The 27,531-nt window shown below is 39.2% G+C and overlaps 2 protein-coding genes across 4 annotated transcripts in view; both read left to right on the top strand.

Annotated features, from left to right (window-relative positions):
* LOC128611567 (nuclear RNA export factor 1) overlaps nucleotides 1-7,772 on the top strand; it is a 14,193-nt gene extending 6,421 nt beyond the window's left edge. The window contains exons 12-21 of one of the 3 annotated variants that reach the window (XM_053631175.1): nucleotides 382-450; nucleotides 536-591; nucleotides 1,066-1,173; nucleotides 3,219-3,277; nucleotides 3,953-4,068; nucleotides 4,176-4,218; nucleotides 4,323-4,395; nucleotides 6,167-6,349; nucleotides 6,885-6,945; nucleotides 7,080-7,772. In XM_053631175.1, the coding sequence (XP_053487150.1) occupies nucleotides 382-450; nucleotides 536-591; nucleotides 1,066-1,173; nucleotides 3,219-3,277; nucleotides 3,953-4,068; nucleotides 4,176-4,218; nucleotides 4,323-4,395; nucleotides 6,167-6,349; nucleotides 6,885-6,945; nucleotides 7,080-7,115 (804 nt within the window). In that variant the 3' untranslated portion in view covers nucleotides 7,116-7,772. The remainder of the gene's footprint in view (nucleotides 1-381; nucleotides 451-535; nucleotides 592-1,065; nucleotides 1,174-3,218; nucleotides 3,278-3,952; nucleotides 4,069-4,175; nucleotides 4,219-4,322; nucleotides 4,396-6,166; nucleotides 6,350-6,884; nucleotides 6,946-7,079) is intronic. The other 2 variants (XM_053631176.1, XM_053631174.1) reach the window with 2 other exon arrangements.
* Nucleotides 7,773-10,475: 2,703 nt separating this feature from the next.
* The window catches only part of atg2a (autophagy related 2A), a 35,939-nt gene continuing 18,883 nt past the window's right edge, over nucleotides 10,476-27,531 (top strand). The window contains exons 1-20 of the mRNA XM_053630520.1: nucleotides 10,476-11,783; nucleotides 12,185-12,347; nucleotides 12,452-12,601; nucleotides 14,931-15,033; nucleotides 15,958-16,096; nucleotides 16,936-17,097; nucleotides 17,183-17,282; nucleotides 18,493-18,663; nucleotides 18,910-19,052; nucleotides 20,833-20,908; nucleotides 21,008-21,260; nucleotides 21,399-21,540; nucleotides 23,830-23,928; nucleotides 24,428-24,589; nucleotides 24,709-24,973; nucleotides 25,117-25,204; nucleotides 25,357-25,528; nucleotides 25,719-25,861; nucleotides 26,438-26,583; nucleotides 27,336-27,490. Of these exons, the coding sequence (XP_053486495.1) occupies nucleotides 11,613-11,783; nucleotides 12,185-12,347; nucleotides 12,452-12,601; nucleotides 14,931-15,033; nucleotides 15,958-16,096; nucleotides 16,936-17,097; nucleotides 17,183-17,282; nucleotides 18,493-18,663; nucleotides 18,910-19,052; nucleotides 20,833-20,908; nucleotides 21,008-21,260; nucleotides 21,399-21,540; nucleotides 23,830-23,928; nucleotides 24,428-24,589; nucleotides 24,709-24,973; nucleotides 25,117-25,204; nucleotides 25,357-25,528; nucleotides 25,719-25,861; nucleotides 26,438-26,583; nucleotides 27,336-27,490 (3,003 nt within the window). The 5' untranslated portion in view covers nucleotides 10,476-11,612. The remainder of the gene's footprint in view (nucleotides 11,784-12,184; nucleotides 12,348-12,451; nucleotides 12,602-14,930; nucleotides 15,034-15,957; nucleotides 16,097-16,935; nucleotides 17,098-17,182; nucleotides 17,283-18,492; nucleotides 18,664-18,909; nucleotides 19,053-20,832; nucleotides 20,909-21,007; nucleotides 21,261-21,398; nucleotides 21,541-23,829; nucleotides 23,929-24,427; nucleotides 24,590-24,708; nucleotides 24,974-25,116; nucleotides 25,205-25,356; nucleotides 25,529-25,718; nucleotides 25,862-26,437; nucleotides 26,584-27,335; nucleotides 27,491-27,531) is intronic.

Here is a 27,531-nt window from a genome sequence, read left to right as displayed (position 1 = left end):
TGCTAAGAGGAAACCATGTTACTCGTGTTCAGTTCTGTGCTCCATGTCAATCATTCATTGGTCTAAGATGAAATGTTAAAACTTGACCCTGAATAGACAGCAGTTGGTGGCGTGTCTAGCTCAATTACAGTTACAAGATTAAAAGTAAAGTAAAAGCACGTCTCCTACCTTTGACAAGTGTGTAAATAAATTAGATTGGCACTAATAGCTTCTTCTAATCAGTAGTCTTTTAAATGAGTAACCACGTTTACAAATTAATTAAATAGCTGTCAAATTCCTGGTCTGTAGTGTGCTGTTGTTTCACTGCTACAGTAGTTAACTGACTTGACAGCTGACTGGCTTGAGCCTAATGCGCGGATTCTTCATTCTCATTTTATGTAGGACGGCCACAGTCTTCCTGCACCGATAGGTTTTGACGTTGAAACCCGCACTGCAGTTCCTTCTTGTAAGGTGCGTCATCTGCTTTTTGAAAAGATTTCGCATAAATATGACCTATTCTGTGTTTTAATGTTGTGCACATTTCTTTCCTGTTCAGGGCAGCTACTTTGTTTCAGCTGAAGTCCAGGAATTCATTCTGCGATTTCTGCACCAGTAAGTCTATGCACCTATCGACTCTAAGCATAGTTGATTGCTCACTGGCAGCACAGTGGCACAGAGGATAGTGTTGCCATCTAGCAGCTCCAGGATCCCAGCCCAAACCTGAGCTCGGCTTACTGTCTGTGTGGAGTTTCTCATGTTTTTTCCTTGGCTGTGTGGGCTTCCTCTGGTTTCATCCTATCTCCCAAAAACATGCCAGTAGGTGGATAGGCGAATCTAAATTGCCCCTAGTTGTGAATGTGTGCATGCATGGTGCAACGGACTAGTGTCCCATCCACGGTATATTCCCGTCTTTCATGCAGTGTTCCCGGGATAGACTCCGGATCCCCTGGAGGATACCCTGTCTAGGATAAAGTGGTTGCTGTAGATGAATGAATAATTGTTCACTTTGAATGAACAATACTGCTTTACCACCCAAGTGTTCGTTATATCCACTCTAACAGAATCTACGTCTCTGTTTTGTGATAGATACTACAGCTTGTATGACTCGGGAAACAGACAGCCTCTGCTGGAGGCATATCATGATGAGGCCTGCTTCTCCCTCAGCCTTCCCTCTTCCATGTACAACCTCTCCAAGTACATCTTATTTTTTTCTTTTTTAAAATGTACTTTATGTTCATTTTTTCAGTATTCACAGAACATCATAAATCAAACTACAAGATTAAAAGTAGCAAACACAACTATGAAGCCGCTATGATGCTTCTAAAACTTATGATGATAAAAATTACAGACGGTCTGTCTCAGTCAGCCCCCTAGTTCAGTAGTCAGGGCACCGATCAGGGAGACGGGCATTTTAAGGGCTGTCTCAATCGCAAAATCCTTCCAGTGCATTGGAAAGTTTGCTCCCCAAAAATAATCCCACAATGTACTGCAAAAATCGGGGAGCATCGATGCCCACTATGTTCCCTTACTGGAAATTATGTCATGTTTTCTGAAGCCTCTCAGCTCGAAAAAAAAAAAAATGGGGGACGAACTCTCGGCCAACTTTGTCTTCAAATGTAAGTAGCTTGTTATCCTTGTAGCTTTCAAATGATTATTTACAGTGGATATAAAAAGTCTACACACCCCTGTTAAAAGGGCAGGTTTTTGTGATATAAAAAAAATTAAACCAAGATAAATCATGACAAACTTTTCTACCTTTATTGTAAAATTTTAATCTATTAATTAAAGTGAAAAACTATAACCCTATCTCTGCAGTTGTGTTGAATAAGTGTGCACACCCCTAAACTAATACTTGTTTGAAGCACCTTTAGATTTTATCTTTTGATTAAGAGTCAATCTGTTTGGTACAGCTTGACTTAGCAATATTTTACCATATTCCTCCTTGCACAAGCATTCTAACTCTGTCAAATTGGCTGGGCATCTTGTGTGCACAGTCCTAGTCAGGTCACCCCAAAGATTTTTTTTATTGGTTTTAGGTTTGGGCCATTCCAAACCCTTGATCTTGTTTTGGTGAAGCCATTCCTTTGTTGATCTGGAGGTTTGCTTTGGGTCGTTGTCATACTGTAAGGTGAAATTCCTCTTCGTCTTAAGTGTTTTATCAGAGACCTTAAGGTTGTGCACAAAAATTGACTGGTATTTGGCACTGTTAATTATTCCCTCCACCCTGATTAAAGCCCTAGTTCCAGCTGAAGAAAATAACCCCAGCGTATGATGCTGCCACCACCAAGCTTCCCTGTGGGAATGGTGTTCTTTTGGTGTTTTTTTTACTTGCCAGAAGTTGCTCCAATTATTTTAATGTTGCTCTAGGCCTCTTGTCGTGCCATATTTTCTCCACTTGTTGTTTATTGTCTTTACAGTGTTCCATGGGATATACAATGCCTTTTAACCCTCTCCTGATTGATATTTTTCAACAATGAGATCCCATACCTGCTTTGTGGCCCATGGCTTTCTCCAGGAAAATCCTATAGTAAAGCTGTACTTTATTTGGGTGTAATCAGCCACTTTAATTGATGGAAGGTGTATACAAATTAGTAATTAACATGAGTTTGAATGTGATCGGTTAATTTCTGAACACTTCCCATTTATAAAAGGAGATTAAGTGGCAGTGGTAGCGCAGTGGTTAAGACATTGGACTTCAGACCAGAAGGTCATGAATTCAAATCCCAGCACCACCAAGCTACCACTGCTGGGCCCTTGAGCAAGACCCTCAACTGCTCAGTTGAGATATGTAAGTCACTATGGATAAGGGTGTCTGCCAAATGCCATAAATGTAATGTAAATGTAATTTACTTTGTAAGCTAACAAAGTTGTATGACATATAAAACGTAATTATTTTTATGTTTTTCATTTTCAGTGATGTTTTACAGCAGGAGTCATGTGGACAGAAATTGAGTTATCAGTGTCCCAAAGTGTAGTCATCCAGGGTCCTTACCAGTGCCCGAGCACATGTACAAGATATACTGATTCACAATCTACAGAGCTAGGGAGCTGATTGAGAGACACCAAGAGACATAAATATAAAAATGACCATATATATTAACTGAAAGTTCATGGGTGATTCCCTATCCCTTTAATTGCTTCAGAGTAAATTCACTGCTCTTTGTCCCTCTGAGTATTAAATGCAGGAAGTCATATCTTTGTGTCTCTCCCTCATTAACTCGGCTTTTCTGCTGTCACAGGTCTAACTTGGAAGAATATCACAATCACAATCGCAACATTAAGAGAATTAAAGACCCTGGTAAGTATTTCCAAAAAAACTGTGTTTTTAAACAAGATACAGAAGTGAAGTAGGATGTATGATTTTGTATGCTGCGTTCTACTTAACTCTGAAATGGGAACACAGAGTTGCGGCACATTCAGGCTACAAACTGGGGGAAAACATGGATGCCTCCATGAAAGTGTGTGTTTTGTTAGCAACAAGCAGCCAGCTAACACTAGTGATCATGACTTTAAATTTTACCAACTGTGTCTGTGTTGATTATTCTAAAGTAAATACTACTATAAACTCATTACAATAGTAATGAAAGTGCTTAAATCAGAAATTCTGCGTTAGGAGCATTTGTTGAACGTGGCATTAATATACGGATGTTATGTAATTTTTTTTTTAAGTTGATATGATCAGTTTGGCCTGGTTTTGTATTTGGTGCTTAATATGTACTTTTAAGTGCCTTTCTTATAGTGTTGAATATTATTTGAATGTAGATTATCCTACTCCTTCATTATAACTGCAGTACCCTGTGTCAGGATGCGACTAATTGGCAAAACAGTCCAAAATGTTTGGTTCTGCATAGTGCAGATGAGGACATGATATTTCGTGGGATTTGCCAGGAGGCATAGCAGTGAGTACTGACCAATAACTGATTTAAGTTTAGCTGATAATCTGACATTTCTCTGCTTTTGATCTTCCCCGCAGTGACGCGGTTCCGTGTATTGAAGCACACTCGACTGAACGTAGTTGCCTTCCTGAATGAACTGCCCAAAACCCAGCATGACTTGGCCTCTTTCAATGTGGATGTCAACACATGCACAGTGAGTTACAGTTTTATTTCGTATACCTCCGTATATTTTTCTAGCTTGTTACACAACTTTATTCTTAGTACAGTTCTGTATTCTTAATATTGATTCTATCTCTGCAGCCAACATTACTGGTGTTTACAGTCAGTGGGGTGTTCAAGGACAGTAAGTATAGCCTGTTTACAAAAGATGACATGGAGTGGACCTCTGTGTTCTTCATATAGCTATTTATTATTTTTCTATATTTATTCTTCTACTGCTCCCTTTAGTTGACGTCAAGTCAAAAGAATCTACTCGTGCCTTCTCCCGGGTCTTCGTTGCAGTACCGGCCGTGAATGACGGGTAAGGAAAAACTATCTTGCTGTTTTTACTGACCTTTTGTCACTTGACCCTAGGGGTGAATGAGCTTATGAACATAAGCGTGTACAGTGCCCTGTGATGGACTAGCGTCCCATCCAGGGTGTATTCCCACCTCACACACAGGCTCTGGATTCACCGTGACCCTGATTATTATTATAATGGTTACTGCTCTGGTAAGTGAGTAATTGATATGACAAGCTAGTTAGAGAGAAAAGTGCATTAATACAGACTGACATAAATGAATCAGACATAAATTTGCTTTCAAGTTGAGAGTGAGGGGGAAAATGCTGCTGACCACTATATCAGCAGCTTGTTGAACTTGGACCCAGAACCCAGACACACAGGCTAGTGCAGGGGTGACGCCACTACTCTAGAAGTGTTGGGGCAAAATTTGATGCTTTTTCATTTGTTTATAAAAACATCCAGACTAATGATGTATTTTGCTTTTAGTACTATATGGCACCAGGGTCTGATTATAATACAGTAACAGGGCACAGCACACATTTTCATAAAAGTCAGAGTGGTTTGTTTCGACCCACATACTTCATTTTGAATTTTACTCCTCAGTCAGCTAATAGCGGAAAGAAATTAGTTCACGAAGTTGGACAGCACTAATTCTAAAATGCGTTTTAAAAATTGAAGACATGTTTGCATTCTACAATAGGCTGTTTGACACTGTAATAACCGTTTACTTAAACATTTTCTAGCAAGCCTTGTGTACTTTAATTTGAAGAATACTCCTTTAATCTATTCAGAATACAGAATATGTGCATATGTCACTTAAAATATTTAAACATTAGCAAAACTGATTCAACACACGATTATTAAAGGGATAGTTCACTCAAAAATGTTAACTCTATCATCAACTACTCACCCTCATGTCATTCCAAACCCATAAGACTTTCGAGACGTCCGCTTTCGCATTCTCATGAAACAACGGGACCCGGAAGCGCTGCACTGTATACAAACTGAGTCACATAGAACAATCTTTGTAACAAATCTCCTCGACATAGAGGAGGACTTGCGTTTTTTGTCTGCTCTCAACAAACAAACGTCCGCTCTCACATCAACACAACACACGTGGGTCGTGGTTCTCTCGTGAACGCGTGTCAGAGATCTATGCGGGAGTGAATATATTTTGTGAATAAAGACTTAATTTTCGTTTTTTTGCACACACAAATCATTCGTATAGATTCATAACGTTGGGATTAAACCACTGGAGTCACATGGATTACTTTTATGATGCTTTTATGAACTTTTTGGAACTTGAAAGTTTTGGTTACATGGACTGTAAATGGGAGGGTCAGAAATATCCTCGGTTTCATTAAAATTGTCTTCGTTTGTGTTCTGAAGATGAACGAAAGTCTTATGAGTTTGAAACAACATGAGGGTGAGTAAGTGATGACAGAATTTTCATTTTTGGGAACTATCGCATTAAGCCCAGTGACCTTTTTGAAGCCCTTTTAACCCTTTTATAGCTCATAAGAGATCCCCTTTAGGGGAAGTGTCCCACCCCCCAGCTGATCTGGAAGTTTTGATTGGTTTTTTCAACCGAGTCAGTTATTCTGTTATTGCCTAAAGCACTGGGTCACCACCCCAGTAATTTGAAAAGCTCCGGGTGAAATGCCAGCTCACCCCCATTGCTCTGGCAGCCCTGGGCTGGTGATCTGTCCACTCCTGATATCAGTTTTCTCTTTTTGTAAGCAACCAAAAGGGTTCTTAATTTATATTGTATGTGTTTTCGCTCTTGTAGGCTATGTTTAGTCAATGATGAACTATTTGTGAGGAACGCTACCACTGAAGAGATCCGCCGTGCATTTGCCACACCCGCCCCGACCCCGTCCAGCAGCCCTGTGTCCTCCTACTCTCCCACCCAGCAGGAGATGATCTCCACCTTCTCCCAGAAATCTCAGATGAATCTCGATTGGTCCCAAAAGTGAGTAGGGATCTTGATAGAAATGACTTTTACTGTGTAAAATGGTACACTGAAATAAACTTGTTTGTGTGTTTGCACATGTGTACATTGAACACCTGAAGGTTTATCATCTACCTTGGGATGAACAAACAATAAGTACACCCCAAAATTGTTGGCTTTTTTGACATGTTTGGACAAGCAAACATTTGAATAAATTTAACTTTTTAATAAATTAGAAATTTATTGAAGTATTAAAATGTATTGCCCTTTTTAGCAGAAATAACTTCTTGTAGGTGTTTTGCATAATTTTTCACCAGCCTCTGACATCGACTTGCTGGAATTTTTGACCACTCTTCTATGCATTATTCGTTCAGTTTCAAGATGTTTGAAGGTTTACTCGCATGCACTGTTTCAAAGATCAAATGTTTGCTTGTCCAAATATGTGAAAATAAATATAAAATAAATTCCATGGGCTGTACTTATTGTTTCACATGACTGTATGTTATCTGGGGGGGGAATCACTTTTTTTTTTTTTGTCATCTCTTTGCACCCTCAGGTGGCTACAACAGAATGAATGGGACTTCAATCGAGCTGTTCAGCTCTTTACAGAACTCAAGGTGAGACTAAAAGTTTCAGCCATACCACAGTATGATCTAGAGTTCAGTGAGACGGTAATATGATAGCATGCTTTGCATGGTAAATGTGTTGTATTTAGTTTTTATGTTCATGATGTGTTTCTGTTTTGTAACAGGTTCAGGGCTCCATATCAGAGGTCGCTTTCACATAGTGAAGATGGATCAGAATAGTTCTGTGTTTAGCAAATCAAAGTGCTGTGTAAAATTAAAAATAAAAAGACAAGTTGTTTTATTATTATTATTACATTATTTTATATTGTTTTTTGATGGTGTTGCGGCTCAGTCTGGACTGAGAATGAACACTAACAGCACTTCTGTTATTCTGTTACTGTTGTGTTTTAATTATTTTATTTGTGTTCAGGACATCCATTGTTAGATACAGCATTAAAAATCTGTGGTTTGTGGTTGTACATCTTTTTTAAGTGTTTTGTGGGGAAAAAAAGCCAAATTACTTGCTGTTTTCTGTTTTTTTACTGGGGGGTACTAAAGGAGTGCAGTGGACTGAAGCTCTCTCAACTTTGGTTTATGTAAACGACAAACAGAACTAAGCTGTGGTATTGTAATTTAATGGAAATTAAATCATAGCATGGCATAGTGGTGATGATAACATGATACAGTTTCAGATTGCCTTACATATTTCTTATTTCAGTCAAGGAATTTTTACCTGTTATGTATATACACAATTAAAAAATTGTAGCAAAATCTATTTGTTGTGATTATTTATAGACTTTTGTATATCTTAGATTATACCAGTTAGATTATAAACTCAGCCAAAAAAGAAACTTCCCTTTTTCAGGAGACTGTATTTCAAAGACAATTTTGTAAAATCCAAATAAGCTTTACAGATCTTTATTGGAAAGGGTTTAAACAATGTTTTTCATTCTTGTTCACTGAACTATAAACAATTATTGCACATGCACCTGTGGAACAGTCCTTAAGATGCAAACAGTTTACAGGTGGTAAAAATTCAGGTCACAGTTAGAGTAACTTATGACACCAAAGAGACCTTTCTACTGACTCTGAAAAACACCAGAAGGAAGATGCGTAAGATCTAGGATCCCCCCCCCCCCCCCCCCCCCCCCCCCCCCGACGTGATGGAGAACTTGCAAATGCCTTGGTGGAAGAGTGGAGTAACATCTCCCAGCAAGAACTGACAAATCTGGTGCAGTCCATGAGGATGAGATGCACTGTAGTACTTAAAGCAGCTGGAGACTGATACTTTTGATCTTGATCCCCACTTTGTTCAGGGACTCATTATTCCATGTCTGTTCATCAAATGTCTGTGAAACTTGTTCAGTTATTGAATCTTTTTATGTTAATACAAATATTTACACATATCAAGAAGTTTGCTAGAAATAAAGCAGTGAATCTGAGATGTTTCTTTTTTTTTGTTAAGTTTATATTTATATATTATTTTTTTTATGATAAAATTGACATACGAGGAATACTTAAAAGTTGAGAGGAACTCAGAGAACCCATAGTGTGGAAACTCATGCAGACATGAGGAGAACAAGTGAAACTCCACAGAGACAATAAGTTCAGCTTAGTATCAAACTGGGACCCTGGAGCTGAGAAGGAGCAGTGGTATCCACTGCACCACCCTGAGATATCAACATAATTATAGATCTGAATATAATAATATAAATTAAGCAGTATGCTGTTCCCACATTGGTATTCATGAAGAAAATATGCCTCCCATATAAAAATGTCATTTTAACCACAAGTGATATTAGAATACCTGCTGAAAAAGGACCAAAATAAAAACATCATTAATCAACAAGTAGGGTGAAGTCAGTTAAAATGGGCCATCATGTAAAATGCACCAGATAAGGTTGGAGCCTCATAGCCTTTTAAGTTTTTACAGCCAATCACAATAACTGATCTTACATTGTTATAATAGTTTTGATTGATCTAAGGTTCTTAAAGTGGGCAGGGCAGAGTGTTATATGAAGCATGTCAGAGAAATTGTATGTTAAGTGAGTATGGCATAGTAAATTTCATTCACCACTAATAAGGGTGATCAAGGAATTATAAGTAAGCTTACCAATGAAGCAAAAGGTCTATGAACAATGTTTTGACAGACTCTAAGACGTTTAAATTTAAAAAGAAACTTTGATTTTTGTGAAAAAAGACATTTTAGGAAATGGTCCATCTTAGTTTAACCAGCTAGCTAAAATGGGCCGCATACACACACACAGGTACACAGAAATTACACAGAAATTGAGGGTGAAAAATAGGTTCATAGGCATATATATATATATAATCTTTTTAGATATTTTGCATTGCAGACAGTATGGCAGGAGGACAGGCAAAGAAAGGAAAAAGAGAGAGAAGAAGAGAGAAGAGAAAGGGAAAGGAAGGAGCATGTCAATACAACCAGTGGAGAAAGGACAGAATGAGGGGTGCCATTAATGAATACCAGGAGATAGTTGAGAGAGGGCAAACATTAAATGTTCACTTTTTAGCAAGGGTTTGGAACATTCCAAAGATGACTTTGCATAGGCGCATTAGTGGCAAAGTTGCTGGCTCTGGCTATGCATCTGGGAGGAAGCAGTACCTGTCAGTGGAATCTGAGAAAGACCTGACCAGTTTTATCAATCTCCTCTTCAAAAGAGGCTTTCCCCTTACCAAAAGTGATGTCCAGGGAATTGCATTTAATTATGCAAAGACCAGTAATATCAAAGGCTTCTCTGAAGTAAAAGGCACTGCTGGGTATTACTGGTTTCGAAATTTTTTTTAAACAGAATCCAGACCTCAGCATCAGGACACCAGAGGCACTTTCAGCAGCAAGAACAGCAGGGCTGAACCCTGGTGTGGTAGGAAAATGGTTTCAACAGTATGAAGACCTGCTGGAGGAACTTGCAATTAGAGATGTTCCATCACATCTTTGGAACTGCGGTGTATTTGGCCTGCAAGGCCAGCTTTGCTCTACCCATGTGGTTGGGGAGGTGGGTAAACCCTGTGTAGAGGTTACTGCTGGGGAAAAAGGAGAGACCACGACAGTCCTTGCAGCATTCAATGCAGTGGGAACATTTAGGGTGTGCTGTTGTCAGTGCAACTCATTGTACCACAAGTGCTGAGGAGAAGATGTGCTTTCTATTAAATTAAATCTATTTACAGTATTGTTGCTATGGCACACTGAACACAATAGTGTCAATTTACTGTTAAAATTAAAATGATTTCAGTCTAAATTACCTGTGTTGTTATCTTTATATATTGGCCCATTTTAACTGAACAGCTGGCCCAGTTTGCCTGAACATTGTGTTGTGGCTCAAGAGCGTACCTGCCGATACTCTAACTCTCATAATTTTAAAACAATGATACTTTTTCACATTTTTAAAAGGAAATTATATTGATGAGACCCATGCTAATTTATAAAAAATATCATTCGATATCATGCATAGCTTATTTGATGGTATTATAAATCATTTACCAAAAAGTGGCCCATTTTATCTGACTTCACCCTATGCCTAATGGATTTTTTTATTTTCATGGGGTGAAATTAAATGCAATATTTTAATTAACTATAATTGGATTTGCATTTCCTGAAGGAGAAACCTTCAGAAAGAATGGAAGACAAATAAATCAGCAAGAGAAAACAGAAAGAAAGAATAAAAGGGATAAACAAAACAGTGAGAAACAATTAAGAGAAAAAAGAAGGTAGAAAAGAAACAGTGGAAGGGAAAATGGAACGAGAAGAATTGTCATGAAAAGCAGAAAGAGAGGGAAATGGATAAAAGAATGAGTGAGAGAAGGAAGGGCCTTTTAGTGTGCATCTGCACTATATGTGAGTTTCAAGCAGAGCTGCTGATTGGTCGGTTGGCTGTGACATCATCAGTGACAGTGGAAGGAAACCAGAGAGGCCAGAGGAAACCCATGCGAACATGGTGAGAAAATGCACAGAAACTCCACACACAGTAACGTGAGCTTTGGTTCAAACTCAGGAGCTGTGAGGCAGTGATGCTACCCACTGCACCATCTTGCTGCCCCTTTACAGCTTATCAAAAACAAACCTATAGATTCCTTAATTCTTTGAATGCAATCTGTACATGAAGTGTTGTGGGCTGACTTCATTCTCCTAAAGAAGAAAAAGAAAAAGAAGAAGAAGGACAATAACAACAACAAGGAGGAGGTTCACATCACGTGCCCAACGTGCAAGCGCGTTACTAAAAAAAATAAGGTCAAGAGTCGTACTTATTATTTGTGACCTTCTCAAAATGGAGTCCCACCCTTTCCGCGACGTGCTTCTGCGTGACGCAATGACGTTGCTTCACTCTTTAGTCTTCAGTATGAAAACAATAAACAACCTTATGAGGAGAAACGCAGAAGAACCTGTCGCTCGTGCTACACATATATTTATTTAAGAGTAAAGACAGTTTTAAGAAAGTCGTCGCTCTTTAAAAACTACACCAGACAGACAGCTGTCCTGACTCGAAAAAAATATTTATCTTTGTGTCAAAGAGAAGGAAGTTAGCTAGTCAGTGTGTCCAGCTAGCCCCTTCAAGCTCAGGCTAGCCTCCCCTCTACCCTCTGCTTGTGTCTCAGAAGTTAGGGTTGATTGTTATGCAGTTCCCGGAGGACTGTTGTCTTTCTCGTTTTCTTTCTCCTCCGCCACCTCTTCAGTCCCTCACCCTATTCTCTCTGGCCTTATGTCTCGGTGGCTCTTCCCTTGGTCGGGCTCGATAAAGAAGCGGGCCTGTCGCTACCTTTTACAGCATTACCTCGGCCACTTCTTGGAGGAACGTTTGAGTTTGGACCAGCTGAGTTTGGACTTGTACAATGGCAGCGGTGTCATTAAAGAAATCAACCTCGACGTGTGGGTGAGTGAGTTAGCCAGTTTAGCACGATGTCTCTTCTGAGTAACCATGAAATACATCTTAGCAGTGTTTCGCAATTTTCTGGGCAGGCTGAATATAAAAGTCCTCAGCCTCATCATGTGCCTCTAGCAAATTTTTTTAAAGAGGAACCAAGAGTTTTTTTCTCCTCCAGACAAGCTAACACCCTGTTTAGGGCCTAGGACTCACTGGCTAAGCCCTCATAGTATGTACCCCAGGATCTATGAGCTGTAGTAGTCCATGTTTTTTTTTTAAATTATTATTATTATTTTTAAATGGCCATCAGGCAGACAAAACTACAATATCCTTCAAGTTCACAGTCTTCTTTTATTTTCCTCTATGGTGACTGTGATGATTTATTACCTCTACTTCATCCTGTCTTTCAGGCGGTAAATGAGCTGCTGGAGTCACTCGCAGCCCCTCTGGAGATTGTGGAGGGTTTCGTGCAGAGTATAAAAGTGACAATCCCATGGGCAGCACTGGTCACTGACCACTGCACACTTGAAGTCACTGGGCTACAGATAACATGCAGACCCAAGGACAGAACCAGTAAGTTAATGGCACCTTCACAACCTGGGCCACATGTTCCTGGTAACGTTTTTCTCTGATCATGTGTGGATTATTTGACTTTGGTTAATGATTTGTTTATATAGGTGGCACCTGGGACTCCCAAGGTTGGTCGTCATGTATGACTTCCAGCATGCAGCTGGCCCAGGAGTGTCTAAAGGACCCACCCGAGGCATCAGAAGACCCGCCTGCTCCTTTGGAGGGGCTGGAAATGTTTGCACAGACCATTGAGACAGGTGTGTATCGCTCAAGTGTTATTTAATCTCAAAGAGATCGTAAAAGGTTACGAACCAGACATCGTGATGTAACTGTAATCCTCTAACTCAGTGGTTCTCAACCAGGGGGACACAAATTGTTTTCAAGAAAAAAAACACACAGGGCATCTAGCGACATTTTGGACAAACCTTAGCGAGGTCTTGCTTTCCCACTGCACTCACATCTCTCTCTGCGTCTGCTCTGTTCAGTGAGGGGCTGAGAGCCGGAGATTTAACAATGTCATGGATAACGAGACGCGCCCTTCTTCCCAATTTACATCATTCGCATGTGAATGTTTTTAGAATGCAAGACGAATGTAATGCAACATGTTTTACATGTAAAATATTTCACGTTATTACAGCTTAGCTCTCTTGTTCAAAGTAGTTATAGTGTTCATAAACATTTTTGATTATTCATGTTCCATACCTGTCCGTTATATAGTGTTATAAAAGTTATGAAAAGTTTGTTTTTTTTTTTTGTTTTTTTTTTTTAAAAAAAAGTACAAAAGCAAAAAAAAATCTATCTATCTCATTATCAAAACAGATTATTGATTAGGTTATATATAGTTAGATTTTATATAGAATTGATAATTGTTATACCTGGTCTCCTCCAATAAGGGGGGGGGGGGTGCCGCCACATGATACGGGAGGGTTGGGGGGACTTTAGTTACAAAAGGTTGAGAAACTCTGCTCTAAATCCTCAGATCTGTTCAGCTCTCAGATCTGATGTTATTGTCTATAACAGCAGCTCTGACAGTAGTGCCAATTGAAAGACAAATTGCAGGTTTATATTAATGCACATGGTCTAATATGGAATCATTTGTGTAGTAACAGCTCCTTCTCAGTGACTGATATGGTGGATGCTTCAACTAATCTAAGGATAATAATGAACAAATTTATACTGTGTTGTTATTTAACAAATAAAACCTTAGGATTGTTGATATGATGGATTTTTATTAAAGATTAATAAATACCTTTGTTTAATATTTGATGTAATGAATATGCTAATTAGCACATGACATCTTCTAGCGACATTAAGGCCGCATTTACACTACATGGTTCAAGTGACCTAGTTCCAATTTTTTCTGCCCATGTGGCACACATCGGATATGACTCATGAACATGTAAGCAGGAAAAAAGCACACTGATTCCGATATTCTCAGATCCGTTTAAGGCTTCATTCGTATGTGGAAATAAATCTGATATGAATCGGATATGTGCATTTGCGTCTGCCATGTAAGCGGAAAGATGGGATATTCCCCTGTGAATGCGAGTCGTACATCATTGAAAAAGCAAGGGCTCTCTTCTTTTTCTCCGCCTTAAGAGGCCGGTGTTTTGCTTACCTTTAAATGAGGTCCTGAAAGCAAAATCTTGTATTGTATTTTCATCTGCCTCCATTGCAAATTGCGCTGTTTTTACTTCCTTTTCAACCTAAGCTTCCGGTGACGTCCACCTTGGGTTGTTTGACGAAGTGTATAGTGTAAATACAGATATCGGATATGGGTCACTATTAAAAGAAGATGTAAACGGGTCGTCAAAAAAATCGGATATAGTCAACAAATCGGCATTGGGCATCAAGACCTGCAGTGTAAATGGAGCCTTAGTGACTTTCCATTGCAAGTTGTTGGCAGCAGTGTTCCTGTCAACTCACCTGGAGTACACTGACGTTATGGCGAAGACAGAGCAATGCCTGGGAAATGCAACTGCAAACACTGGAAGAGGCACCATATAAAAATTGTTTGTTTTTGGAATCTAAAAAGACTAAATAACGAATATTTTTGAATGACATTGCTTGTATAGTCCACGAAAATAAAAATAAAAAATAGTGCCTGAACAGTCCTGGAATTTCATCATGAAGCATTTGTACGAACGCTGATACTATGACCTTGTACTTCAAAGTGTTCCAAGAAGATTGGTTTGTACAATACAAAAATAAATAAATTGCAAAAACAAAAAATTGCTTTGTATAAAAAACACTTTAAAATTGATGTGATTCTCTCAAATTTGTCTAGAATGTTACATAAGAAGGTGATTTGAAGGTGATAGGCAGCTACAGTATACTATACTGCCCCCAGCAGTTTTGTTGTGATTGCCCTACATGGAGGCATAATATTAATTTCTGAGGATGTACACAAACACAGCAGGTAGCACAGACTATGCAGGGCTGCCATCTCCCGTACGTGTCATTAACCCTGGGGATAATGTTGACCTAATCGGTTAATATTCATAGACATTGCTAAAGCTAAGTACTACATGTGGCTTACGCATGCAAATAAAGTCTAACACATTGTCCTGTTTCTGTACTGTACAGTTCTGCGACGGATAAAAGTCACATTTCTGGACACTATTGTAAGAATTGAGCACCATCCCCTTGACAGTAAGAATGGGGTTGCCTTAGAGATGCAAATTAAACGGTAAGAACGTAGGACCTGTGTGAAACCTGTAACACTGCTTCTCTTTGTCACCTGTCTGAACATGTGTTAGAATCCACCTATCTCCTAGGTACATACCTATGTAATCTCTTTACATTATCTGGCATTATATCACTGTGTTGTTGAAGTTTGAAGTTGATTTAATTTTCAATAACCAGGATTTCTGTATTGTTAAATTGTTCAAAGCATAAAGGCTCAAGAATCCTAGACACTTATCTGGATAAAAATGCATGAGGTAGAAAGAGGAAATGAGGTCAGGGGTGGCCCAGTGTATGTATTTAAAGGTTAAATCTAATGTTTATGTAGTATATAGTTTATAATATATAGTGTAGCATAAAGCTACAACAGCAAAAATATCACTGACTACATTTACATGCACATCAGCATTACAATATTAATCGGAATTTGGCAATATTCTGATTAGTATTGAGTCGTGTAAACACCGCAGTCCGATTGCCCGATTCAGATTAAGACAATATTCTGATTCCCTAAATTCTTATTCCCACTCCTGGAATATGTCTGTTTTACGCAGAAATTTGTTGCATGTGAACACCTTGTACAGAAAATCCACTGAAAGGAGATCTATGCGTATTCTCTGTCCGCAAGGGTATAAAACGGATGCTTAGCTGTAGGCTAGGTATTTAGGAATGGTATCTCAGGTATATTTACAACAACTATGTATACTGTAATGTTCCGATGCCTGTACGCATATAAACATCGTATTCGGAATATGGCTGCAACCCACATAAAGACTTTAAACAGAATTTGATGTGCATGTCAACGTAGCCACTGTCCAGTTCGATTTCAGTTGTATTTGTTTCAGACAGCTGCCCATAAACCCTCTGGCTTGAAATGTAAACCTATATCTGTAACTGAGCTCTGTTATGCCTCTGGCTTATACTGCAGGCTGGATTACTGTGATGAGGCCATGAGAGACTCCAGTCAAACAGTGCCTGTAGATATCCACCAGCCTCCAGCCTTTCTACATAAAATTCTCCAGCTCAATTCAGTACAGCTGCTTTATGAGACTCTTGGAGAGCCACAGGTAAGAGCCACTTAAACCATGAGGAATATGGTGGAGGATTTCTTGGAAGCTAATTAAGAAATAGCTGAAAAGACGGAGTCGACTATGGGTATGTCTCAATCAGCTCCCTAGGTTCGAGCACTGGTAAGGACCCTGGCTCACTACACATCGGGACATGACTACATACTCGTGGTGTAAAACGTCACCAAAATGGAAAAACTTTAAAATACTTTAGTTTTTATATGTCATATAAATTTCTTAGCTTAATCTCACTCATTTCTGTCATGGTACCTCAAGCATGATCATAGGCTAGCTAGTGGATTTTTACATTTTTTTAAAAAAATCATTAAACACTTAAGTCATTAGACTCAAGCCATATGTTCTACAAACCATATGTAGAAGGTCAGATAAGTTAAAAATCACTAGCATAAGTAATCATTTGAGAGCTCCAATAACAAGCTACTTACATTTGTAGACAGAAGTTTTTTTTTTTTTTCCTAGCGGAAAGCGAATGTTCCTGTGAACTGGAAGAATTTTGTGATCGAGACAGCCCTTAAAATGGCAGACTCCCCGATCAGTGCCCTAACTATTGAACTAGGAAGCTGATTGAGACATACCCTATGTCAATATGAAGTGAAAATCTGTGTGCCATTTGATGATAAACCTTCATTTAAACCTTAAGGCTATAGCTGTACATGCTGAAGGTGATTCAGGAAAAGTATGAACTCTCATTTTACCTCACACACCTCAATATAGCTGAATTTTTCTAGCTAAATCCCTTTTATACTATACAGACTTCTGATATGTTCTGATATGGCCATTTAACGTGATGAGTTTCTCAAGGTCTATTTTGTTTTCAGAGCCTTGTTCCCGAACATGCCGGGGTCAGTGAGGATGAAGAGAAAGACTTTGCAACTAAGCCCTTACGGTTGCATCCCGGGCCTCTACTAATAGGAAGCTGCTCTGGTTTCATGGAGACCACTGTTAAAATCAAGCAGAACGACATGCTCCCAGGGCCCAGGGTTTGCTGCTTTCCTCAGGCTTTTTGTGAGACATTAAATATTCTCTCTGTCATCCTCATACCTTTTTTGTTTTCCACTCTTTCAGCTGGAGCTGGATGGTAAGGTGGGCTGTCTGCACCTGCTGCTCTCTCCCAATCAGATTACTAATCTAACTGACCTTCTGAATGCTCTCTGCATTGAGACAGGTAACGTGTACCCTGGATGATTTAAATGCAATTCAAATTGAAGAACAATGTAAACTGCAGTTCGTACATAATATCGCATTTCAGCATGACCTCTATAAAACATATCAAAGTGGAAGACCTTCACTGCATCACTTCATTTATAAACTGCATTGGTTTATGTTTAAAAAATGTACGTTTGAGTTTTTGTCAGAATGAAATACAAACCAAAAACATAAGTATCTCCTTGGTTTTCTTCAAGCACTACTATAGTCTTGTAAAATTAGGAGTGTAATCAGATTTCATTATAATATAAGCTGTCCTATCTAATCTAAACTTCACAACCCAGTATCATAATGTTCAGCATGTCATGGTACAAGTTTAACTCCAGGCTTAAGCACTATTCAGAAGTTATTTGAGAGCTACACAAGCGAGGTGCTGAGCATTAGCTACACACAGTTGATTTGCATAATCTGAATGAAGAGCACAGAAAATCTAGTTAAGCAGGTGCTTAGTCTGAATACAAGTAACTTTCCCTGCATAAATCTTGACTAGGGATGTAACAGTGATGAAATTTTCCCACCGGTTAATTGACATGTGACAACACCGGTAATGTGACAACACTGACTCATTCGGCTCATTCTGAATTGTGCAGACACGTTCAGTTTTTAATTGTAGTGTCCGTTCCCTACCTGAACTAAATGATTTTTATTACTATAAAAAAGCTAAATGACATTGGGGGCGGTGCCACGGTGGCCAAGTTATGTAATCAGTGTGCGGCCCGAACACCGTGTAACACCGGTAACACTGACTATCGCAGCAGGCCTAATATTGACTTAACTTTTGCACATGAGTCTCCAACTCTGCACATGGCCCTTAGTAGCTTGCTGCCTAGATATATGGTTAGGTCACGTCGAAGCCTAACAAATATTTCCATCATTATAATTTTTTTCAGAGGTTTCATTTCAAAGTCAATTCTGGTACAGATTCTGCAATTCATGAAAAATTATATTGTGAAAACAATATAATGAAGATATTGCACTTCGTTTTGATGTACTTTCTTCATGTTACTATAAAAAATTCTGTGAGCAATTTATTTGATATTTTTTACTTGTTGATTTTTTTTCTTGTAGCCTACACTTCTGTTGTCTGATTATTCAACAGCTGCCTCCATAACTGTCTTGTTGTCACCGTTTCATACTAGATAGCTCATTTTGTCTCTCCCTTTTCCCAGAGGGCAGCAGTAATACGCGTGGTGGTGTTGGTGGTGCTCAGAGTAGGCCTCTGGGTTCAGATGATCTGAAGTTGATAGAGGAGGACCTCAGTAAGCAACTCAGTGTGGATACAGTAGACAGAGATCTGGAGCTTAACACAGAGCCTTACATCTACAGCCTAGAGAATGGAGGTGAGGTGGCCATGTATATTTTATTTGAACTGTATATTATACTTATTGAAAACGTCTGTACTTTTCTGGCACTGTAATACCATGAAGAACGGTTGATTGACTTTTTGTTGCAGACACATTGTACTTTGTTTCCACTGACTGAATTTCATATCATTTGTATTGATTAAAAAAAAAAACAGAAAAAAAACTTCTAATCTGTTAATACTTGTTCTTATGCCTGTCTTGTGGTGCTTCTTCCTACCTCAGAGATGTTTTACTCTATGGGGCCTGGGTATATGACTAGCAGTGTGATGTCCACACGCTCTGGAAGCGAGCTCTCAGACAGTGACATGGAGTCCTCAATACACAGCCAGAGCAGCCTGGCTCCAACACACCCTCTGTCTCCACAGGTCTGTGCATGAAGAAAAAAAAAATCCATGCTGTATCTTCATGACCAATATTTTCATTATTTCCTCCTTCACTAAACACAGGGGACAAATATATTAGTTAGCCACAAGGGAATTAAAAGCTGTGGTGTTCTTACCCAGTCCTAAGCTGGTCTAAATGGTGACTGGTGCACTGTAATATCATATGGTGAGCTAGTTAGTTAGATAAGTGCATTAATACAGACCAAGTAATGTAGGAGTTTGTGGTCATTAACCTCTTTTAACAAGGTTTCTAACGTAGCTTATCATGTTTGCACTCTTGATAAGACATCCGCCAGTTGTTGGCAACATTTCTTGGTTATCTCGTTGCTATATGATATACGTTCCGCCCTGATTTTACAGAAAATTACCTAATATTTATTCACCATATTTATAGAATATGGGGTATTATCTCTGACAAAAGGTCAAAGCATTTACAGATTTTGAAGAATGCCTTTAATCTTCTATCATAAGTGAGTTTTGATGCTTTTCTTACTATAGGGAAAAGTATAAACAAAAAAAAGATTGTTTGGATTAATTTCATGTCATGTAGAGTTGCCCAGTGAAACTGGGGTATTCCTTAAATTACAGAAGTTTATTGCTGCTAAACTTTATAACAGAATTAGTTAGCTGATAGTTTATATCGGGCTTTTGCTAATGCCTGTCTATATATACTATACAATGTTTGTAGCTTACTGTAACATTAATTGGTCCAATAGGAGTACAGATAAGTGAGGAGTGTTGGGAAGATGCTATAGGAAGGGTACAGTCTACCACTTCTTGTGCTCGTCTTGGACTTATCCAGTTCAAAGTTTTACACAGAGTCCATCTGTCCAAGTCGAGACTTTCTGTAGTATATCCGGACGTAGAGGACAAGTGTGATAAATGCCATGGCTCTCCCTGCCATCTTGGCCATATGTTTTTCTTCTGCCCTGATCTCCATGGTTTTTGGTCTGGTTTTTTTACCATCATGTCCACTATTCTCAGGGTAGATTTAAAGCTTTGCCCATTGATTGCTGTATTTGGGATTCCTGACGCCTCAATTCCATTGAGCTCGATACAAAAGGATGTTATCGCTTTCACATCCCTTATAGCAAGACGTTCCCTACTGTTGCATTGGAAGTCTGCTAAATATCCATCTATCTCCCAGTGGCTAGAGGATGTGATGTTTTTTCTAAAACTCGAGAAAATAAGGTATACGATGAGTGGTTGTACAGACAAGTTTGTTTTTTGTTTTTTTTATAAATGGCATCCCTTTATTGTATACTTTATGGAGTTACAGACACTTCCCACTTAAAATTTTGTACCTGTTGTTGGGTTTTACAATATCTATATAACCAGCGACGGTTATTGGGTAGCCATGATGGGGCGGGGGGCGGGTTTGTTTTCGGTGTTTGTACTTTTAATTTTGTTTTCCTTTATTAGTATAAAAAGAAAAAAAAACTGTGAATGATTTCTGCTGTGTGTTGCTCGGTTTGTTTTTTCTTCTCAATGAAATATTTGGGAAAAGGAAAGGAGAAAAAAAGTAATGTCCAGCAGAAATGTCCAGCAGGAACGTTCACTAGAAATGTTCAGAAGAAATGTTCAATAGAAATGAAACTGGAGATTGTTTGTTTGAGCTGAAAAAAAGGAATTGGTCCAATAGAAAATTATACTGAGACAAGGTCACACTTTTTGATACTATGTATATTGAATTCATTATGATGGCATTACGTTTCTTGTATGTAATGATCATTTTGTTTCTTCTTTATTTTCCATTTTTCAGGGAATGCTTAACTGCCCCAGACGTTATCCTGTACCAGGAACTTTATCTAGTTTGCCTCGATGTAGCAGGCCGCCACGTATGTTACCCTCCTTACTTAACAGAACACGCATTTACCTTTCAGGCTTTATCGAATAGAAATATATATGTTCTGTTTTTTCACTTCTCTTTGTAATAGGCCGTTCAACACACACTGACCATTCAGAATCCATGAAGCCTGATTGCTTGCTCCGACTCTCTCTGGGTGGCATGACTCTGACTCTTCTGGAACAGGAGCCAGCTCAAGATCCTGAAGATCTGTCCTCCATGGCTAAGGTGTCACAGCTGTTCTTCCATGAGCTAGCCTTCTTCAAAGACAGCATGTTCAGTGAGAGAGACTTTGAGAACCTGAGGGGTAACTTTGCTAAAGCGTGCCCGCACTCACATCTCAGGTACACAGCTGTGTTGTTTTTACACTTTACTATTTCTTCCTTGAGCATGAGATAACATAATCACTGTGTTTATTGACTAGCACACAGCATTTGTTGTCAGCACAGTTTTTATTCTTGATGCAATCTTTTTGTTTCCAGGCTAACAGGGGCAGCAGTGCAGGTAGCATGTGAGATGCGGAGCTCTGGGCGGCATGCTCGTTCCATGACCTCTGACCTCTCCTTCAGCAGGCTGGAACTGCTGGAGTGTCTTTGGGAGCCAGGCAAGCCCCAGTACACTGAGGTACTACACCTCACATATTCATTATAGTAACCGACAACACCTTTTACTTTATTCATCTTTCATTCATTCAGGGTTCGTACAAGATGCTTGAAATACTTGAATTTGGCTTTTTGAAACATCTAGATAAATAGGCATGTTTTATCTAGTGGTGGTTTAAAAAGTGCTTGAATAATAATAAGTCAATAACTGCGAAATCGCTAAATAACTTTAAAGTGTTTATTTTCAATAGAATGCAAATACAATCTTTTCACTCAAAATATGACCCCACATTGCAGCCCCTCCTCCTCCTCCCTCTACTCACTCACTCATTTTGTCAGAGACAGCTCCGGTCCACTTCTCAGACCCCTTTATTGACCCCCCCCCCCCTTCAAAAAAAAGCACCTAGCGACAAATCTAGTGACTTTTTGGGCAAACGTTAGCTGCTTGCTGTAGAAGAAAGTGTGCCAGTTCTGTCCCGTGAGCGTGAGGTCCTGCTTTTTCCCACCGCAGGTTCTCCTCTCTCTGCATCCACTCTGTTCAGTGAGGGGCAGAGAGAGAGAGAGGAGCAGCACATTCAGTGTGAGAGAAAAAATAATAAAGACATTCTGTCACTTCTAACTTTCTCTCCGAGTGAAAATTTTACATTTTACACATAAATATAGCCGACATCACAGCACAGCTGTTGTTTTTAACTTTTGTGTCTGGTGATTTGGTCAGACGACGTCACGGTCATAAAAGCAGGATTTTAGCAGTGCAGAGCAGCAGCTTGGAAATGGTTTGGAAGTGACTGCTGGTTAAAATGTAGTCTTAAATGGTCCATGTTTCAGTCACTATTTCATACTCGTTCTGTTGTCTCACAAGCGAAGCAGAAAGAAATGTAGATGAGAACAACTTTATTGGGAATTTGGCTGTATTAAAATACAGCGTGTGAGTACAGAGAGAAGCAAACAGATGTAAAAGGCAGACACTAGGAAGAATGCAAATATGACGTGATGATGTAATGAATATGCTAATTAGCACATGACATCATCTAGCAACCTTTAGTGGCTTTCCATTGCAAGTTGTTGGCCGCAGAGCTTCTGTCACTCACCTGGTGTTCACTGACTTTATGGTGAAGACAGTGCAATGCCTGGGAAATTTAGTTCAGCATGACTGGAGTTCAATTGATATAGGTTTGAATTGCAGAAAGATGAAAGAGACATTAGTAAACATCTAAAGTCCATTTTCAAAACAAAATAAATTGCCAAAATTGCTAGGAGGTTGTTAACATTCACTGTTGCTAAGTACAAAAAAAGACATTGGTTTATAAGGACTTTTGCCCCTAAAACATACATCTAGGTAGAATAGTCAGGATAGTAATTGTTTAAAGGAATCCTTGTTGTTGTTTTTTGTTTGTTTGTTTGTTTTTGTTTTTTAATAATCTTTATCTGCTTTTCTGGAATTATTTTATAAAATATTCAGCCAAAGTATTTGTAAGTGAAGCTCTGAATCTGTATCAGAGTGTAGCTAATAGTAACCATGGAACTGCCTCAGATTCCTCACCGCGATGGGGAAAGCATAAATAATCTGAATTGCTTTTACTGTATTGCTTTTGTAACACATCCAAAGACTTGTAAAATGTTAAATATTTTTGATAGATTTCAACAACAGCTTAGGCTTCTTAAGTGTTATTTTGTTTGTCTGTTTGTTTTTTAGTAAATATGTTTCTGTTCTTTTCTTAGTATAGAGAAATTGATCGTAATTCTCAGATGTAGTGGATAGAGATGCTGAAGTATTCCTTTGTTATTGTTGTATGGGTGGCTGTGGCTCAGGTGGTAGAGCGGGTTGTCCACCAATCGTAGGGTTGGCGGTTCGATTCCCGGCCCATATGACTCCACATGCCGAAGTGTCCTTAGGCAAGACACCTAACCCCAAGTTGCTCCCGATCGCAAGTTAACGCCTTGCATGGCAGCTCTGCATTGCACCATTGGTGTGTGAATGGGTGAATGAGACACAGAGTAAAGCGCTTTGGAATCGCTAAGGTTAAAAAAGCCCTATATAAGTGCAGACCATTTACCGTAATTAAATATTTGTAAAATAATTTTGTTTAAAGGAATATAAAATAAAGTAGTATAACAAAAATGACAAGCCAATAATGCATTGAAATGAAATCACATGCCGATAAATACATTTATACAATATCATGTGGCTACTACCATTCTTCAAAAAGCTGTTCATACCCAGCAGCCACTACAGTAGTGCTTAATACACACCCACAGCTCATAGATCACTGCTGAAGAAGGTTCTAACCATATTTTTGTGTGTGTTCAGCTGTTGCAGTTCAAGAATGCTGGTCACTTTTCTGTGGGAGCGACTGCCAGACCTTGTGCCCAAATTCACCACTCCCTGACAGAAAAACAGCAGCGCAAGGTGCTTTATCTGAGATTATTTGTCCTTTTGTACAACTGAGCACTAAGTACAACTAAGTTCATATGAATCTATGCAGCTAGAAAGAGTCTGTAGTCTTTAGCATTAGTTGCCACCTGGTGGTCTGTGGTTTAGGTGCGGTCTCAAGTGTTTCAGCAGAGCAAACCTAGTACTGTAACATGTCTATAGTTTAGCGACTCTAGTTATTTATTTTTATTAAACATGAACCAGCTCGGCTTCTGTAGCAGATCCTCTGTTGCAGTTTAACCGATCACATGCATTTATAAAAATTATTCAGCTGAAGGCAGCTCATCGGAATAGAGACTGTTTACAAGGCTAAAACATGACGTCAGAAAAGGGGGAGTTTTCACAGACTTTCATAGACTTTACATTTTGTTTGTTTGTAAGCAAGGATTTTTATGTAATTGGACCTTTAGAAATTTTAGTTCAGTGCCCCTGGTGAATAGTTTCAAATCATTTTCATGTTTGTGCTGTTCTGCAGAGTGGATCAAAGCAGCGGGTAGTGCGCAGGGACAGCTCACTACATGTAGAGCTGGGTGAGCTCACCACTGAGGTAGACCTGGACATACTGGGCAGACTGCACAGCATCATACAGTCCCTGGGCCACTGCCCCAGCCAGCCAAAAAAGCCAACAAACACCCAGGTGCTCACCTGAAATGCTCTTCTGTATGCTTTTATGATCTGTGTGTGAGCAATGGATATATGTAGGCTGTAACTGATCACTCTACTATAATGCTTCTTTATCCCTCTATCTCTCCATAGACTCAGTTGTTCGAGCTGCACTCCTCCCTTGTTCTCCTCTCCCCCTACGCTGTGCTGAAGCTTCGCTTCCCCATCCCTGACCTTCGACCTTTAAACCTGAGAAGACCCATTAGCGAGCGAGCGGTGCGTAACGAGATCCTGAGTCTGGAGATGTGCAATCTAGAATTGAAGTCTCATCAGGGGTCAGACCTCCAGGAGCAGGTGCCATCCACCTCCACAGCTAAACTCACCAAGTTGCTGGAGGCTAGCTTCAGTGATATGCATGGTAGGGGGAACCTACTCACTTATCCATTTTATTGAAACATCGTGCTTTTCCCTTTGTCTTTAATGAGAAAGCCATATGCTAATAATCAGACCCCCTATAGGGCCTGTTTGTTTGTTTGTTTATTTATTTTCTTTCTCTCTAAGGAGTGTATGAGGGTTGGGAGGGAGGCTCTTTCCCTTGTATCCGTGTACAAAAGGGCTCCAACACACAGAACCCAGACAGCACACCCAAGTGAGTCTGAGTGAGCACTGATTGTATATAAAGTAGTCTTCCCAGAAACATAAAACTACATTTATATCACAGTAGGCACTAATTGTTCCTAAATTACTTCTGAACTACTATTGGGTTTATTTTTTTTTTTTACCTCTTTTCTTGTCTTGTAGGATTATGGTGCATGTAAGTGGAGCATCAGACTCAGATGGTAGAGGGGGTGTAGGTGTGGGTTTGAACAGGGATTTGGGGCCTGGCTTTATGTCTGTGGAAAATCCCTGTGAGCTGAGAGAGAAGAACAGCTCTCCCTTCTCCTCTAACCGCACCATGTTTGAGACAGAAGAGGTAGACTGCTTTCTCTCATTCTTCTCAACTTTATCACACTCATTCTTGTGTCCTTCTTGTCATTTTTATCTCTTGTTATTTTTCTGTGTCCAGTCTTGCCTGCCTCTTGTAATTTTTCTGTGTAGTGTTTTGGCTTGCTTCACAGTTACTACCTGTCTCTCATTCTCTTTCTTTTTCCCCCCTCACTTAGATGGTAATCCCAGCAGATCCAGAGGAAATGAAGGAATTCCAGGCTCAGTGTGTGGGTCAGAGTCAGTGTGTGGTGGATATCAGACTCCCTGTGGCCTACATCCTCTTGCCCAGCAAAGAAGCCTTTCAAAGCATCTACAACAGGCATGGGCTTTTGCTCTTTTTTTATTTATTTTTAAAACAGTTACTTTGCCGTCCAGAATTATTAGCACCCTTCATAAAAAAGAGCAAAAATGATTGTATAAAATGAACATTACATACAATAATTATAAAAAATAAAAAATCATGCTAGGTATGGTTTTTAAAAAGTGTATATATAAACCCAATTACATTTTTCAGTCTCTTGGCTTACTTTAGCTTGATGTTTTCTCAAATGATAATGCAGTCTTTGAACCGCATGAACAGATGTCATGATCTCACCCTTCTCTTGTGTCTGGGCTGTTCTTGTACTAGTTTCTATTTTGTTTTGTGTTTCCACACCCTCTATTTTACTTATTGTCATGACCCTTGTTTCATTATTGTTAGAGTCATAGTTTTTCTACTGTTTTATTTCATTTCTTGTTTTTCCTCTGTTTCCTGGCTATGATGTGCTCCTAAATTGTGTCTTACTAAAAGTTACTAGTAATAGATGTTTTGTGTTCCATAATCATGGTTGTTCTGCACATAAAAAAAAAGATCTGTGCTCACTGCTGTACTTTTACTTGTGTCCTCACTCCTCAGGATCAATAATGATTTGCTGATGTGGGAGCCCCCACCTCCTCCTCCTCCTCCTCCTCGCTCTCCTCCCAAGATCTCTCACAGCCCCCTGCAGCAGTGCAGATCTGAGGATGGCGAGTTTCAGCTCTGCAAATCTGCCTTCAGACTTGGTTAGTCATTTTAAGACACCATCGTACACACAGGGCGGACAGATTATTAGAAAGGCGATTATGCTTCAAATTGTGAAGGAGCTGAGCCACTGAACATGCAGTTGTCAGTATGCTCGAATAGAACTTGAGCTTCTTTATTGGACACAGCTAGGGGAGGCAGAACGGTTTGGAGTGGGCCATAAGCAATAATAATGCAATGTTGCTGCAGACCTTTGGAAATTCTGCTTTGAGTTAAATGTTTTGTCTGTGTTGAGTGCATACAATTCTACACATTATCTAACTGTATGAAGGTATTCTGTTGTGCATAAGGAAGGCTATTTTCATATACTGTATATTGTTTAGTTATGACCATCAATGTAATATTAAGAGAACGCTGGTCATCAGGAAGCTTGGTAAAATAACTATTTAAGGAAACTGAATATTTGAATACGTCCTTGTTAAAATGTATGGTGTTAATTTTAATATTGCTCTTGATTTTATGTAATGCTGTAAACTTTGAAGTGTATATGGTTTAGAAGAGGAACATTTCTCCAGTTCACTGTTGTTTTTTGGGCTGAATTTCTGACATATAAAGAATAATACAGTAAATAAATATAAGCATGTGTGCATGTGGCTAGGATCTAATAGAGGATCAGATTTCAGTGGTGGCTTGTTTTAAAAAAATAAATAAACTATATATACACACACACACACACACACACACACACACACACAGAATCTTTTTTTCTTTAAAATCTTTTATCTAATTGTAGATTCTGACTCAGAAGAGGATGAACCTCAGTTCTGTTCAGCCAGTGAATCAAGGAAAAGGGAGCAGCCAGAGCCCCAATCAAACCACCCCCTCAGTGTGCTCTGTTTAACTGTACTGATTGGCAAGGGTCGCCTGCAGACTCTGACGGACAGTAAGGTAAGCAAATTATAAGTTGTGCTATCAGAATCAAGTTTAAT

The sequence above is a fragment of the Ictalurus furcatus genome, chromosome 8, assembly GCF_023375685.1.
Source record: "Ictalurus furcatus strain D&B chromosome 8, Billie_1.0, whole genome shotgun sequence".
NCBI lineage: Eukaryota > Metazoa > Chordata > Actinopteri > Siluriformes > Ictaluridae > Ictalurus > Ictalurus furcatus.
Note: the sequence above shows the minus strand (reverse complement) of the source record. Positions and strands in the feature narration are given on the sequence as shown.